This window comes from Crocuta crocuta, unplaced genomic scaffold, assembly GCF_008692635.1.
Source record: "Crocuta crocuta isolate KB4526 unplaced genomic scaffold, BGI_CrCroc_1.0 scaffold751, whole genome shotgun sequence".
NCBI lineage: Eukaryota > Metazoa > Chordata > Mammalia > Carnivora > Hyaenidae > Crocuta > Crocuta crocuta.
The window spans coordinates 3,044,452-3,057,629 of record NW_027530353.1 but is presented as its reverse complement, the minus strand read 5'-3'; the positions used below and the strand labels follow the sequence as shown (position 1 = coordinate 3,057,629).

Here is a 13,178-nt window from a genome sequence, read left to right as displayed (position 1 = left end):
TCTTTTTGCCCCCCGGGGGGGGAGGGGGGGGGGGGGGCGGTGTCCCAGTGCTGTTACTGTATTCTTCAGCTCTGTGGTTTATGTTTGGTATTTTCTGATAGTTTTCATGTCTTTGCTGAAATTCTCATGTGTTCATGCTTTATTCTCCTGAGCTCAGTGAGCATCTTTATGACCATTATTTTGAACTTTTCAGGTAAGTCACTAATCTCCGTATCATGAAGGGCTATTTCCAGAGTTTTGTTCTTTGGTTTGGAATATATTCCTCTGTTCCTTTTCCTTGACTCTGTTGGTTTCTGTGTATTAGATAAAACAGCCACGTCTCCAAGGCCTGATGGGGGGGTGAGAGGGGGGTCTTGTGAAGGGGATGAACCTTATTGTTGAGCACAAGCCAAGCTCTTGGTGCTCTCAGACCGTCATGATTGCCCAAGCACCTTCTGTGCTCCTCGTGGTTCCAGTGCTTGACCGTGTGCCGAGGCCTGGCGGTATCCCCGAGGGAGGCTCAGCCACAGATGTGTGCTAAATCAGAAGTCTGACTCTCGGGCAGCAGCTTTCAAAGTAGACAAACAGGCCTCTTTCCTGGAAAGCCTGGGAGGTAGGTTGTGGTCTGCATACTCTGTGCTGGGCCCTGGAAGGACAGCTGGTAAAGAACGGTTTCTTTGAACAAGTCGGTGGGCCCTGCAAATGCAAACCCCAGTGGCCACCAGAACAGGTGATCAAGGGCCATGTCCTTTGGATGCACCAAATAATGTGCAGGAGCACCTTCCAGGGAGACACTGGTGACCCGTTTTAATGTGGGTATTCTCAGTTTTTCCAACAGGCAGGAATTGTTCAGCTAGTTTCTGGATTTCCTTTTAGAGGGAATTGCTTCTGTGTTGCAGTACGTGTGGTATATCCAGAGAAGGAAGTGAGTTCAGGAGCCTCCTATATCACTATTTTAGACCTGAACTTGAGGCCTGATCAGCTTGGGCCTGGTAAATGCCAAGGGTGTCAGAGTCAAGGGCCTAAAAGCTGTAAGGTGCTACATGTATCTGGAAACAAACCTCAGTTCTGACTGCAGGGAAGGAGGTCTTAGCAATGATTTTGTTTGGATTCCAAATCAAAACGCAACAAAAGCAAAATTAAGCAAGGGGGACCACATCACACTGAAATGCTTCTGCACAGCAAAGGAAGTGACCAACAAAATGGAAGTGCAACCTATGAAATGGAAGGGAGTATTTGCAAATCCTGTATCTGATAAGGGGTTAATATAGAAGTTTAATATAAAGAACTCATACACTCAATTTCAGAAGCCAAACAATTTGATTTAAAAATGGACAGAAGAACCAAATAGACATTTTCCCAAAGAAGACATACAAATGGCCAACAGACACATGGAAAGATGCTCTACCTCACTAGTCATCACGGAAATGCAAATCAAAACCACAATGAGATACCACTTCATACTTATTAAAATAGCCATCATCGAAAAGACAAAAGGGTGCCCAGCTGGCTCAATCAGTAAAACATGTGACTCTTGATCTCAGGGTCATGAGTTCAAGCCCCACATTGGGTATAGAGCCTACTTAAAATGAAAATTAGGGGCACCTGGGTGGCTCACTTAGGCATCCGACTTTTAAGCGTCCGACTTTTTTTTTTTTTTAATTTATTTATTTTACTTTGAGAGAGACAGACACAGCTCAAGTAGGAGAGGAGCAAAGAGAGGGAGAGAATCCCAAGCAGGCTCTGCACCATCAGCACAGAGCCCAATGCAAGGCTTGAACTCACAGACCATGAGATCATGATCTGAACTGAAACAGAGTTGGATGCTTAACCAACTGAGCCACCCAGGTACCCCTGTCTTGATTTCAGCTCGGGTCAGGATCCCTGGGTTGTGAGTTCGAGCTCCAGGTCAGGCTCTGTACTGATGGCGCAGAGGAAGGGAAGGCTGGGAACCATGCCCTACTGCCCACAGGAGGAGGGTCCTTGTCCTGGCACCAGCCCAGCCTGTAAGAAACCACCACGCTGAACTCCGATTTCCTCCATTGGACTTTCATGCACATCAGCCCTTCCCAAGGTTCTCTTCCTGTTCCTGTCCTTTGGTTTTATCAGGTTGCTTACCCTAGATTGCTATTCTTCAGTCGTTCCCAAGTAAACCCGTTTTGCTGGTGCAATAACTGGCTGTTTTATTTCCAAGGCTGGCATGGTGGAGGGGAATGGGTCTACCACAGGGACACCAAAAGAATCAATTTTCCTGCATGTTACTTTACAAAAATAGTTGTTAATGCAGCGAGTGGTCAGGGAAGTCCTTACCTGACAGAGACCTGAATCGGGAGAGGACTTCTAGTTGACAGCCCAGTGGCAAAGGTACTGAGGCCAGAGCAGACCAGGGGATTTGAGGAACAGAGGACACTGCATGGCCAGGGTCCCTCTGGGAAAGGCTGTGACCTGCCCCGGCCTCACGGGTGTCTGGGGCAGGTCATGTGGGCACCGGGGCAGGAAGGCACCTAGCTCAGAGCAGTGGGAGAGCAGCAGACGAGGCCAGTGGTCAGGGCGAGGCCAGGACTCTGGGAGCCACTGTAAGGTTCTGGAATCACTGAGCAGGAGTGTGGGCTGAGAGCAAGGAGGGATGCTATGTGATCTGCTGGCAAAGGCCTTCTGAGAACAGACCTTAGAAGAGCAGAGGCAGAGGCAGGAAGCCTGGCTGAGAGGTGGTAGGAATTCTGGGCACTGGAAATTCTCCCCCTGCCCCCAGCCCCTGCCTCTGGGCCTGTCCTCCCCAGCTGCTGGTCACAGAGTAGGTGGACTCCCAGTAGGAAGAGCTCCAGACTACCACCCCCCAGGTCTGAGGCCTAGGGTACCGAGCAAAACACTTGCCATCTGCCACCTCAGGCTCTACAGCAAGCCCACAGGGAAGGCACCTTCAGGTCCTCGCTGACCCAGGGTCACACAGCCATGGTCCCCCTTGCCCCTGACCAACACCCAGCAGGACGGGCCTCTGCACAGAACCGGGCACCACACCCCCTCAGGGGCCCCCACAGCAGCATAAGAAAACAGAACTTGCTTTGTTATGTGTGCTCATTTCATTCTATCTAGGCCTGGGTGTGGGGTTAGGACCTGGGGCCACAGTGCATCTTTGCCCTGGAGACTTTCGGTGGCCGAGGACATCTACAGGGCCTGCCTCCCCAGAGAGTGGACAGGGCCAGCGGCTGGGTCAGGCATTCCTCTGCTCTGGGGGAAGGTACTCCAGGCCCAGGTGTCTGAAGATGTCTTCCTCCGAAGCTGCATGGAAATGTTTCTTCTGCAACAGGAGCATGAGTGTTAGTGCCAGGGGGCAGGTGGGGACTCATGCTGGGATGTCTCCAGGGCCCTGTGGACTCCAGGCTGCAGGCCAGAGGGCAGGGGGAAGCAACACACCTGCTGAGGGTCAAACAGCCCATGGCTGTTCAGCCACAGCCCTCTCTCCTTCCGGCTGAAGCGGCGCAGCTCCCGCTGGAAATGCTGCGGAAAGCAAGGCTGTATTGGGGCCACTGACCAGAGGCCCTGGCCCGGCCCCAGCAGCATGCCCTTTACCTTCGAGCCGGTCCAGCCCAGCAGGGCGTAGGGGAACTGGCTGACAGGGACCACCACCAGGTCCACCCGCACGGCCCTCTGGGTGCCCCCCACAGCAGCCCCTGGGGGTGCAGGCAGGCAGAAGACACAGAAGGTCATCTCAAAGCTGTCCATGGCGTGGTTGTGCCGGGACGGGCGGGTGGCATCTGCACAGTGGCCGTGGTGATGCTGGTGGTACAGGACAAGGCCCTGGGGGAGGAGCAGGCATGGTGGGGGTCTGCAGTGCCTGTCAGGGCCCAGCAGTGCTCCCGGGACAGGCAGCAGGTTGCTCCTCACCTGACTCTCCAGGCTGTGCATCACTCTGGGCAGCAGCCCTGCCTCCCGGCCCTCCTGGGGGTGGGTGATGAGGAAGTCCACATCGTGGCCCTGCAACTTGCCCCTGAGGGGGCCCACTCTGAGGCCAGGGCTGACACAGGACGTGCCCTCCACGTTCTCCCTGGTCCCACTAGTGTGGGAAGGCCCTCCTCTGTGGTCCCCCTCAGCTGTCTTCCCTGGGGCAAGGTGGGGGGCAGGTCAGATCCCCTTACCTCCGGAAGCCGCCGGCTAGCGTGACGGTGGCCCCAGGAAGGATGTGCCCCACGGCTGCCTCCACCACCTGCTGCAGAGCCTCCACCTCGGGCCACTGGACCGGGGCACTCAGGTCCTGATAGTGCCGGAGTCCTGTGGACAGCACAGCTCTCCTGACCTTCCCAGCCCCTCCATCTTGCTCTCTCCACTGTCCATTTCTCCCTTTTAAATCATAAACTTTTACTCAGAGGGAACTGCAGATTCGCATGTAGTTGGAAGAAATGGCAGAAGCCCCCTGCCCAGTTCTCCCCAACAGCAGCATCTTGCAGAACCACTCAGTCCTATCAGGAAGCTGATGTAGGTACATTCACGACACAGTCTACTCCATCCATAAGATGGCCCAGAAACCGATAAAGACGTGAAGAAGGTGGCTCTGCCACTCAGGAAGCCCTCACCATATGTAGCCCCATCTTCTCCCCTGTGGGAGGATCACCGTACCTCCCACATAATGAGAAGAGGTCTAAGTGGGAGAGTAACAGCACGTGGCCACATGGGCTCTCTGTAAGTGCTGGCAGTTTTGTCTCCGGTGTCATGGGGAGAGGGGACTGGGTGCAGCCAGTGATGGTATCACTTAATGTTCCACTGGGCACATGACTCCGTGGGTCTCATCTCCTGTGGACCAACCAGGCAACCCTCCCACGACCCCCAGATGGCTTCCCCTCCCCCAGTCCAAGGGAAGATGTTCAAAGAAGCTGTGGGTGCTGGGCTGCGGAACAACTTGAATGGGGCCCCCACCCTGGGCCCCACGGAGAGGACAGAGGCTCTGATTAACACCTGCTCCCCACTGGCCTCACAGAGAGGAGCTCATAGAGCCCCATGCTTCGCAGAGAATGTCACTCATTCTCAGAGTGTTAAGTCTCAGAGAAGTTAAGTCTCAGGGCCATGGTCACCTACCTCATAAACGGCAGAGACAGGAGTCAACCCAAGCCTACACACTCTCAAGTTCATGTTCATTCTACCACATGGTACCACCTCCCATGAGCAGGCCCATACTGAGCCTCTCCTGCCACACAGGTCCCCATGCCATCACCTAGTGGGCCAGGGCACCAGCCCCATGCTGGCAAGGTGTGCACAGGGCACAGGCTGTTCAGACACACCCTTCCTTTCTTAGAATCAGAAGGGGCCTGCAGTCCCCATCAAGTAGCACTAGCATTCTTCTCAGAGCTAGAACAAACAATTCTAAAATTTGTATGCAACCAGAAAAGGCCCCAAATAGCCAAAGTAATGTTGAAAAAGAAAACCAAAGCTGGAAGCATCATAATCCTGGACTTCGAGCTATATTACAAAGCTGTAATCATCAAGACGGTATGGTACTGGCACAAAAACAGACACTCAGATCAATGGAGAACCCAGAAATGGACCCACACTCTATGAAGCAGGAAAGAATATCCAATGGGAAAAAACAGTCTCTTCAGCAAAGGTGTTGGGAAGACTGGACAGTACATGCAGAAGAATGAACCTGGACCACTTTCTTACACCATACATAAAAATAAATTCAAAACGGATGAAAGACCTAAATGTGAGAAAAGAAACCATTAAAATCCTACAGGAGAAAACAGGCAGCAACCTCCTTGTCCTCAGCCACAGCAACTTCTTACTCAAAACATCTCCAAAGGCAAGGGGAATAAAAGCAAAAATGAACTATGGGGACCTCATCAAGATAAAAAGCGTCTGCACGGCGAAGGAAACAGTCAGCAAAACTAAAAGGCAACCAACACAATGGGAGAAGATATTTGCAAATGACATATAAGATGAAGGTTAGGATCCAAAATCTATAGAGAATTTATTAAATTCTACCCCAAAAAAATTAATCCAGTGAAGAAATGGGCAAAAGACATGAATAGACACTTTTCCAAAGAAGACATCCAGATGGCTAACTGATACATGAAAAGATGCTCAACATCACTCATCATCAGGGAAACACAAATCAAAACCACACTGAGATACCACCTCACACTGGTCAGAAAGGCTAAAATGAACAACTCAGGAAACAACAGATGCTGGTGAGGATGCAGAGAAAGGGAGACACTTTTGCACTGCTGGTGGGAATGCAAACTAGTGCAGCCAACTCTGGAAAACAGCATGAAGGTTCCTCAAATAATTAAAAATAGAACTACCCTATGACCCAGCAATTGTACTACTAGGAATTTATCCAAAGAATACAAAAATGCTGATTCGAAGGGCCACATGCACCCCAATGTTTATAGCAGTGCTATCTACAATAGCCGAAGCATGGAAAGAACCCAAATGTCCATTGAATCCACGGATGAATGGATAAAGAAGATGTGGGGTATATATGTAAACACACACACACACACACACACACACACACACAGACATACAATGGAGTATTACTCAGCCATCAAAAAGAATGAAACCTTACCATTTGCAACAACATGGATGGAACTAGAGTGTATGATGCTAAGCAAAATAAGTCAGAGAAAGACAAATATCATGATTTCACTCTTATGTGAAATTTAAGAAACACAACAGATGAACATAGGAGAAGGGAAGCAAAATAAGATAAAAACAGAGAGACAGACAAACCATAAGAGACTCTTAAATACAGAGAACAAACAGGATTGCTGGAGGGGAGGTGGGGGGGATGGACTAGAAGAGTTATGGGCATTAAGGAGGGCACTTGTGGGGAAGAGCACTGGGTGTCACATGTAAGTGATGAATCACTCAATTCTATTCCTGAAATCATGATTACACTATAGGTGAACTAAGTCACATTTAAATTAAAAAAAAAAAAAAAAAAAAAAAAGGAGAAGTAGTAAGGGGCCTGGTCCAGGTCTGAGTCCCACTAGGAAGCCTAAACGTCACAGCAGCTACTGTGGCCATCACTGTTTGCTGCAAAAGGGCCACAGTGGATCCAGACTCCACTGGGTGGAGACCTAGGAAGCCTACCAGAGATGCCTGCCTGCCACCAAGGCCCTTCGCACTGACCCCACTCTCGGCCATCAACACAGCCATCCGCACATGCCCTGTGTCTGTGCTGAGGGCTCCATGGTGTGGGAGCCCAGAGCCCTGTCCTTTCTCAGATGGCTCACCTGCTTTCTGCTGCTGGGTCAGCCTCTGGGACTGCTCTTGGAGGCTGTCGAGGGTCCGCAGCCCTTCCCGGTACCACCGGTCAGCAGTCTTTACCCCGACCCCGAAGATCCCGGTGAAAAGCTGTTTGGGGCATGAGCACAGTGTGGTCAGGAGCAGAGCCCTTCCAGAAGATGCAGACGGCAACAGAGATCTGTGAAGGGGGTGTTGTCTCAGGCCAGCACCTCACTAGTGACCTCACTAAGCCCACTGCAGCCTACCAGGTGCCATCCCTGCTCACAGTTCTTAAGTGTGAGCAAGCTGCCCAAGGCCACACAGCGAGAGCATAGGCAGGATCCAATCCCCGAGCCCGGCTACGCAGCCCAGCCTCACGGCGTACGGCAGGGAGAGACCCCATGGGCACCTCCCTGGGAGGGCCTTGGTCTCCCCAGAGCCCACAGCTCCAGCCTGTGACTCCACATCACACGATAGACTGCTCACGGCCTCTCGTCTGCTGCCCACCTCGGCACTCCTGTCTAAGAGCAGCCAGAGCTTCATGCCCCCGGTTCCTGCTCCTCAGCAAACGCTGAAAACAGGCAGTTAACAACCAGAGGGTGGTCGTAGCAGGAGCTGGAAGAAACACAAGCCTGGGCCTGGACTCCGCCCCCGGAAGATACACTGGATACACCACGGGAGCCAACCTCCCGCTGGGGACTGCCTGCCACACACACGGGGCTCCCATGTAGGGTGGGCCCGGACCCCAGCCCCAGCAAGTCACCTCTTTCCTCCCCGACCACAACTTGTTGGTCAGAGATGGGCACCTGCCCTATGCCGGCCAATCCCCTCCCCAGGGATTTCTGGAACCGAAACAGAAGGTCTGGTCTGGGCAGCGGTGGAGGCTGTAACCCAAGGAAAGGGAACCTTCTGTGGCCAGGTCTCCCCTGGCAGAGCGGCCAGTGTGCCAAATGGCAGAAGTACCTGGAGGCACGTCCCTCTCTGAAGCCCCTGCTGCCCCTCACAACATTCTGGGCCACTTCCCAGAGCACCGTGACGCACTTGCCCAACAAGTTGCTGATGTGACAGGTGTCAGCAGGTCAGGTGGGAACAGCGGAAGATGCACTGTGGACATGAGGGGCCCGTGCAAGAGTGAGTGGCCCCGGGACACCCAGGAGGTGCTTATGTTTTGTCCAGTTAGCTCTGGTTAGGGTGCCAGAGCATACAACATGCGTGAGAACACCCCACAGATGGTCTAGTCGGAGCACATGGTGCTGAGTGATCCAGAAAATTTCCTGTGCTAAAAACAAGCTTCTGTGGGCCCCTCTCTGCTTGGCTGCCTTGTGCACATCAGGTGTCAGCTTAGCTGCCACTTCCTCAAGGAGACCTTCTCTGACCCCTGGGTGCCCCTACTGGCCTCCCTTCCGCGTCTGGAGCTGTGCTGTCACCTGGGGGAGGGCCATGGTCTCTGTGTCCCCACCGGGGTCTGCCCCACGTGTACCTTCATGGTCTGGTACCTCTCTGAGCACCGGATTCTCTCTACCTCCTCACATACTCCTCGAGCCAGCACTTCCTGGGGGACAAAGCAGAGCTGTCAGCTTGACCAGAGACAAGAGCTGGAGCCCAGGGAGCAGGCGGAACCCCAGCACTTGGCAGGGCAGTTTCATCTAGTCAGGACCTGGGGGACCCGGAAAGAGAGACTGTGCCCAGGGAGCCACCAAATCTCCCGGCCTCAAAGGCCCTCGGGCCAGAGATGGGCCAGCTGTCTACTGAGTAACAAGTCCCAGGACAGGGAAACCATTACTTTTCTCTTTCTTTCTTTTTAAAGTTTATTTACTTATTTTGAGGGAGAGTGCGAGTAGGGGAGGGGCAGAGAAATAGGGAGAGGATCCCAAAACGCTCTGTATTGTCCACAGGGCTCGAACTCACAAACCGTGAGATCATAACCTGAACTGAAACTAAGAGTCGGATGCTCAACTGACTGGGTCACCCAGGCATCCCAACCACTGCTTTTCAAAACACAGGCGATGTATTCAATGAGACTGCCTTTAAAAGCTTAACTGAATTCAAAAGTCTCCTTTTGTCACAATATATTCTCTCAGTGGTAAGTGTATGAAAAGACATTTTAACATTTTGGGTCCTGAAACACTTTTATTTTTTAAAAAATTTTAATGTTTATTTATATTTTGAGAGAGAGACAGAGAGAGACAATGTGTGAGTGAATGAGGGGCAGAGAGAGAGGGAGACACAGAATCCAAAGCAGACTCCAGGCTCTCAGCTGTTAGCACAGAGCCCAAAGCAGGGTTCGAACCCACGAACAGTGAGATCATGACCTGAGCCAAAGTCAGACACCTAACCGACTGAGCCACCCAGGCGTCCCAAATACTTTGGTTTTAAAAAGAGGCACTCCTGGTCATGGATTCTCTACCATCCTGGGCAGCCGGACCAATGCCAACAATGGCAACTACCAGCCCCATCTGGTCCCTTTCAGCCACACCATGTGGCCCCAAGTTACAGATGAGGAATCTGAGCACAGAGGGTGGCCTGCCTTGGCCTTGCTGCACTGCTGTCTCTCCTCACCCACTTGCATTCATGACCCCACCCTGCTAAGTGTGGTGAGCACCTACCTGGACGACCCTGTAGGAATGTTCTCCAAAGTGGGGCAGCCCCTGCAGCTGGCTCGGGGCTGTGACCTGGCTCGGAAGGGCTTTGAGCACTGAGGCCGCTCTGCGGAAGGAGAGGAAGCGGCCCTCACTGCCTTCAAAGCCGGCAGCTTCCGCCAGCATCTCCAGAGGCTCCTGAAAGGTGGGGCCCTGGGTGAGGTGTGGGGAGGGATTGAGAGGGGAGGAGAGGGGAGGGGTGGGGAGGGGAGGAGAAGGGGGGCCCCCCCCACGCCCACCCCCCCACTCATCCCTTCCACCACCTGTCCCCAGGCTGGGACAGGGCAGAGGGGAAGTGCTCAGGTGAATGGGCCTGGCCCCATCCCGGGGAAGCTGGGAGCCCAGGCTCACCGTGAGGTTGGGGTTGTGGTGTGTGAGGGGTGTGGGGCACTGGCAGGCGTACTGTGGCATCCACACCGGGCCTGGCACCTCTTTCCCAGGCATGGCCACCTGCGGATGGGCAATACAGAGGCTGGCTGGAGGCTGCAGAGCTGGCGGGGCCAGGTGGCCCGGGACAGAAGGTGCAGAGCAGGCCGCAGAGGGCTCCTCAGGCCAGTGCCGCAGCGGAGGACGGAGGATGGTTCCCGTCACTGCGCATGCTGCCATGCTCTGCTTCCCCAGCCCTCTCTGTTGCGTGGGCTCGGAGCGCTGGTCACCCCACCTCACAGAGACTCGAGACTCAAATATGGGAAGCCTGGCTCTGAGCCCACCCCTGCACCCCCAGCTCTGCTCACCCAGGAAGCACCGAGGCGGACAGAGGCCACAGACCCACAGCACCTGTGGGCAGCCTCCTGCTGTCTCACTACTTGAGCAAGAAAGGCCTGAATGTGCTAACAACAGGTGGACCTCAAGAGCTTACACCAGGTGAGAGCAGAAGCCAGGACGGCCTCTGGGTCCCCCGTGGCCTGCGCTGAGCCCTCCTGCCCACCTCCTCTGATGGCAGCAAGGCGCTGACACATCACCTGACTGGCCAGAGGGGCCTGTGCTTGGCACCTCCCCCCAGCTCACCTCCAGGCAGTGCCGGGGCTCCACAGCCACGGGCTCCCCAGCTGCCATGCTGTCCGTAAACCAGCTTATGTCCAGCATCACTGGGCTGGTGTGGCCAGGGAGAGAGCCTGCTGCCACCCTGCGCTCCTGCCAGCAGCTGGCCTCCTCCGCTGAGGTCTTTTCCATCACCACATGTGTCACCTCGGAGCTGGGCAGAGAGAGGGGAGAGGGGTGACACCCAGAGGTCCTTCCTGCTTCACTCCACACCTCCTGGCCTTTGCTCCCAGGCCCCTCTGCCTGGTGTGCACCCATTCCTCAAATGTCATGTCCTTAGAAAGCCTCTTCCATCATGTGAACCCCTCTGGTGCCCCAGGACCCGCAGAGCCGTGCCTCTCTGCTCCAGTTGTGATCGCAAGCCCAGCCCAGGGTCATGCTCACTTGTCTGTCTTCCTCTCCTCTGACCCCTAAGAAAGTTCTTCCCTAGCGGGCGGGACCAGTGGGTCTCCATCTAAGTGCTGGACCCAGACTGCTTGGGTTGGAACCCCAGTTCTGCCATATACTTGCTTTATGCTCCTGGGCACGTCCCTTCTCTGTACCCTGACTTCCTCCTCTTTAAAGAAGATAACTTATCTACCTACCGTGTAGGGTTGTTACAAAGATAAGAGGAGCTAGTAAGCAAAAGGTCTTAGTGTACACCCAGCACACTAAACACCCCTCCTGAGTGGGTCTAACCACTAGGAATGGTTAATTCACTTAAAAAAAAAAAAGCTGCAGGGGGCCTGGCTTTTTCTACTTCAAACCTATGGGAAACCCAGTTCTTTAACCTCAGCATGGCCTTTGGAGCCTGTAATTATTGCCCCTCTTGGACCTCCCTCAAGTCACTTTCTCAGCCCCAAGGAGAGACATCACTTTGGCTAATGGGGCGAGATGAACTCACCTAGGGCAGAAGGCTATTAGCCAGTGATACCCTTACCCCACACTCCTATGGCTCTTTACAAGGTCTCTGAGAGACCTTCTTCTCCTTGTCCTTCAGAACACTCCTGACCCCAACTACAGCATCTTTTCATAGAAGAGGATATTGAGAGAAAAGCCACATGAGGACGAAGTTCCAGGGTTAACTTGGATTCCAAAAACCTCAGGTGCCCCTTCTCCCTGGGGGTCTGCTGCCAGGTGAGTCGTTTTAGACCTCAATATCCTCAGCTGTAAAGAAACACCTTTTGTGTGGGGCGCCTGGGTGGCTCAGTCGATAAGCGTCTTACTTCGGCTCAGGTCATGATCTCACAGTTCTGTGGGTTTGATCCCTGCGTCGGGCTCTGTGCTGACAGCCGGCTCAGAGCCTGGAGCCCGTTAGAGATTCTATGTCTCCCTCTCTCTCTGACCCTCCCCTGCTCACGCTGTCTCTCTCTCTCTCTCAGAAATAAAAAAATTTTTTAAAGCACCTTTTGTGAAAGTGGCTGGTCATGCAAAGTTCTGAACACTGACATTTTGTGCTTAGGCCCTCACACCACGCAGCAGGGTCCTCTGGGCGCGACAGCAAGGCAATACATACACAAGCGACACTGCACTGTAAGCGCCACACCCGGCCGGCGCGGCGCTCCTCCTGCAAGCGACGCCTCCCACGAAGGCCCCCCGGGCAGGTGTCCCCGAAGGCGCCCCAGGCAGAAGCCTCGGGCAGGTGACCCCCGCAAGGCGTCCCGGGCAGGAGCCCTCCGCAGAGTTGTCCCCCGGGCCACAAGCTCATCCACTACCGCGTACCTGTAGGCGTCCAGGACCCGGAAGCCCTTGGAGAGGGCCAGGCGCGTGAGGAAGGCCCGGCGGCTGCGGCCCATGCGCGGCTCAGCCAGGTAGATGGCGACGCCAGGGAAGCGCGCCCCCGAGGAGGCAGGACAGCCGGGGGACCCGACCGGCGCTTGCCGCCGCTTCGGGAGCATCCTGGCTGCGGCCGCCGGCGGGCGCCGGAAAGAAGGCACGAGAAGATCGGAAGGTGGCGGAGGCCGGGTGAAAGGAGAAGCGGCACCTGGCAGTCTTCTGTGGCCGGACCCGCCCCAGCCAACTTATGCAGCCCGGAGCATTGTGGAAGCAGGGGGCCCGCAACGTGCTGGGTGCGTGCGAGGCCCCTCCTCCATGCAAATAGCACAAGAGGACACGCCTTTTATTTAAACGACTCGAGACGTTCTTGGTGCGGCCCAGAGACTACCCGGAAGTGCGCCGACGTTGGGGCGGGGCCGAGGAGCGCGGAGGAGCCAAGCTAGGGCGGCGGGGTCGAGAAGAGGGAGGGCCAGGGCCGGGCCTGGATGGGGCGGGTCTAGAGAGCTCGGAGGCGGGACGTGGGGGGAGGGGGCAGGTCCAGGG

At 54.6% G+C, this 13,178-nt stretch overlaps 1 protein-coding gene across 3 annotated transcripts; it reads right to left on the bottom strand.

The window, feature by feature from the left end:
• Nucleotides 1–1,234: 1,234 nt before the first annotated feature.
• Nucleotides 1,235–13,020, bottom strand: POLM (DNA polymerase mu). Of its 3 annotated transcripts, XM_077765825.1 has the most exons (11): nucleotides 12,582–13,020; nucleotides 10,848–11,034; nucleotides 10,191–10,289; nucleotides 9,807–9,977; nucleotides 8,681–8,752; nucleotides 7,209–7,329; nucleotides 4,116–4,248; nucleotides 3,865–3,967; nucleotides 3,550–3,777; nucleotides 3,394–3,477; nucleotides 1,235–3,277 (listed from the first exon to the last, which is right to left on the bottom strand). In XM_077765825.1, the coding sequence occupies exons 1-11, from the start codon at nucleotides 12,755–12,757 to the stop codon at nucleotides 3,191–3,193; spliced, it is 1,461 nt and encodes a 486-aa protein (XP_077621951.1). In that variant the 5' UTR covers nucleotides 12,758–13,020; the 3' UTR covers nucleotides 1,235–3,190. The 3 variants fall into 3 exon arrangements, with proteins under 3 accessions (XP_077621951.1, XP_077621950.1, XP_077621952.1); XM_077765824.1 differs by having other exon boundaries at nucleotides 3,394–3,777; XM_077765826.1 differs by lacking the exon at nucleotides 8,681–8,752 and having other exon boundaries at nucleotides 3,394–3,777.
• Nucleotides 13,021–13,178: the final 158 nt, after the last annotated feature.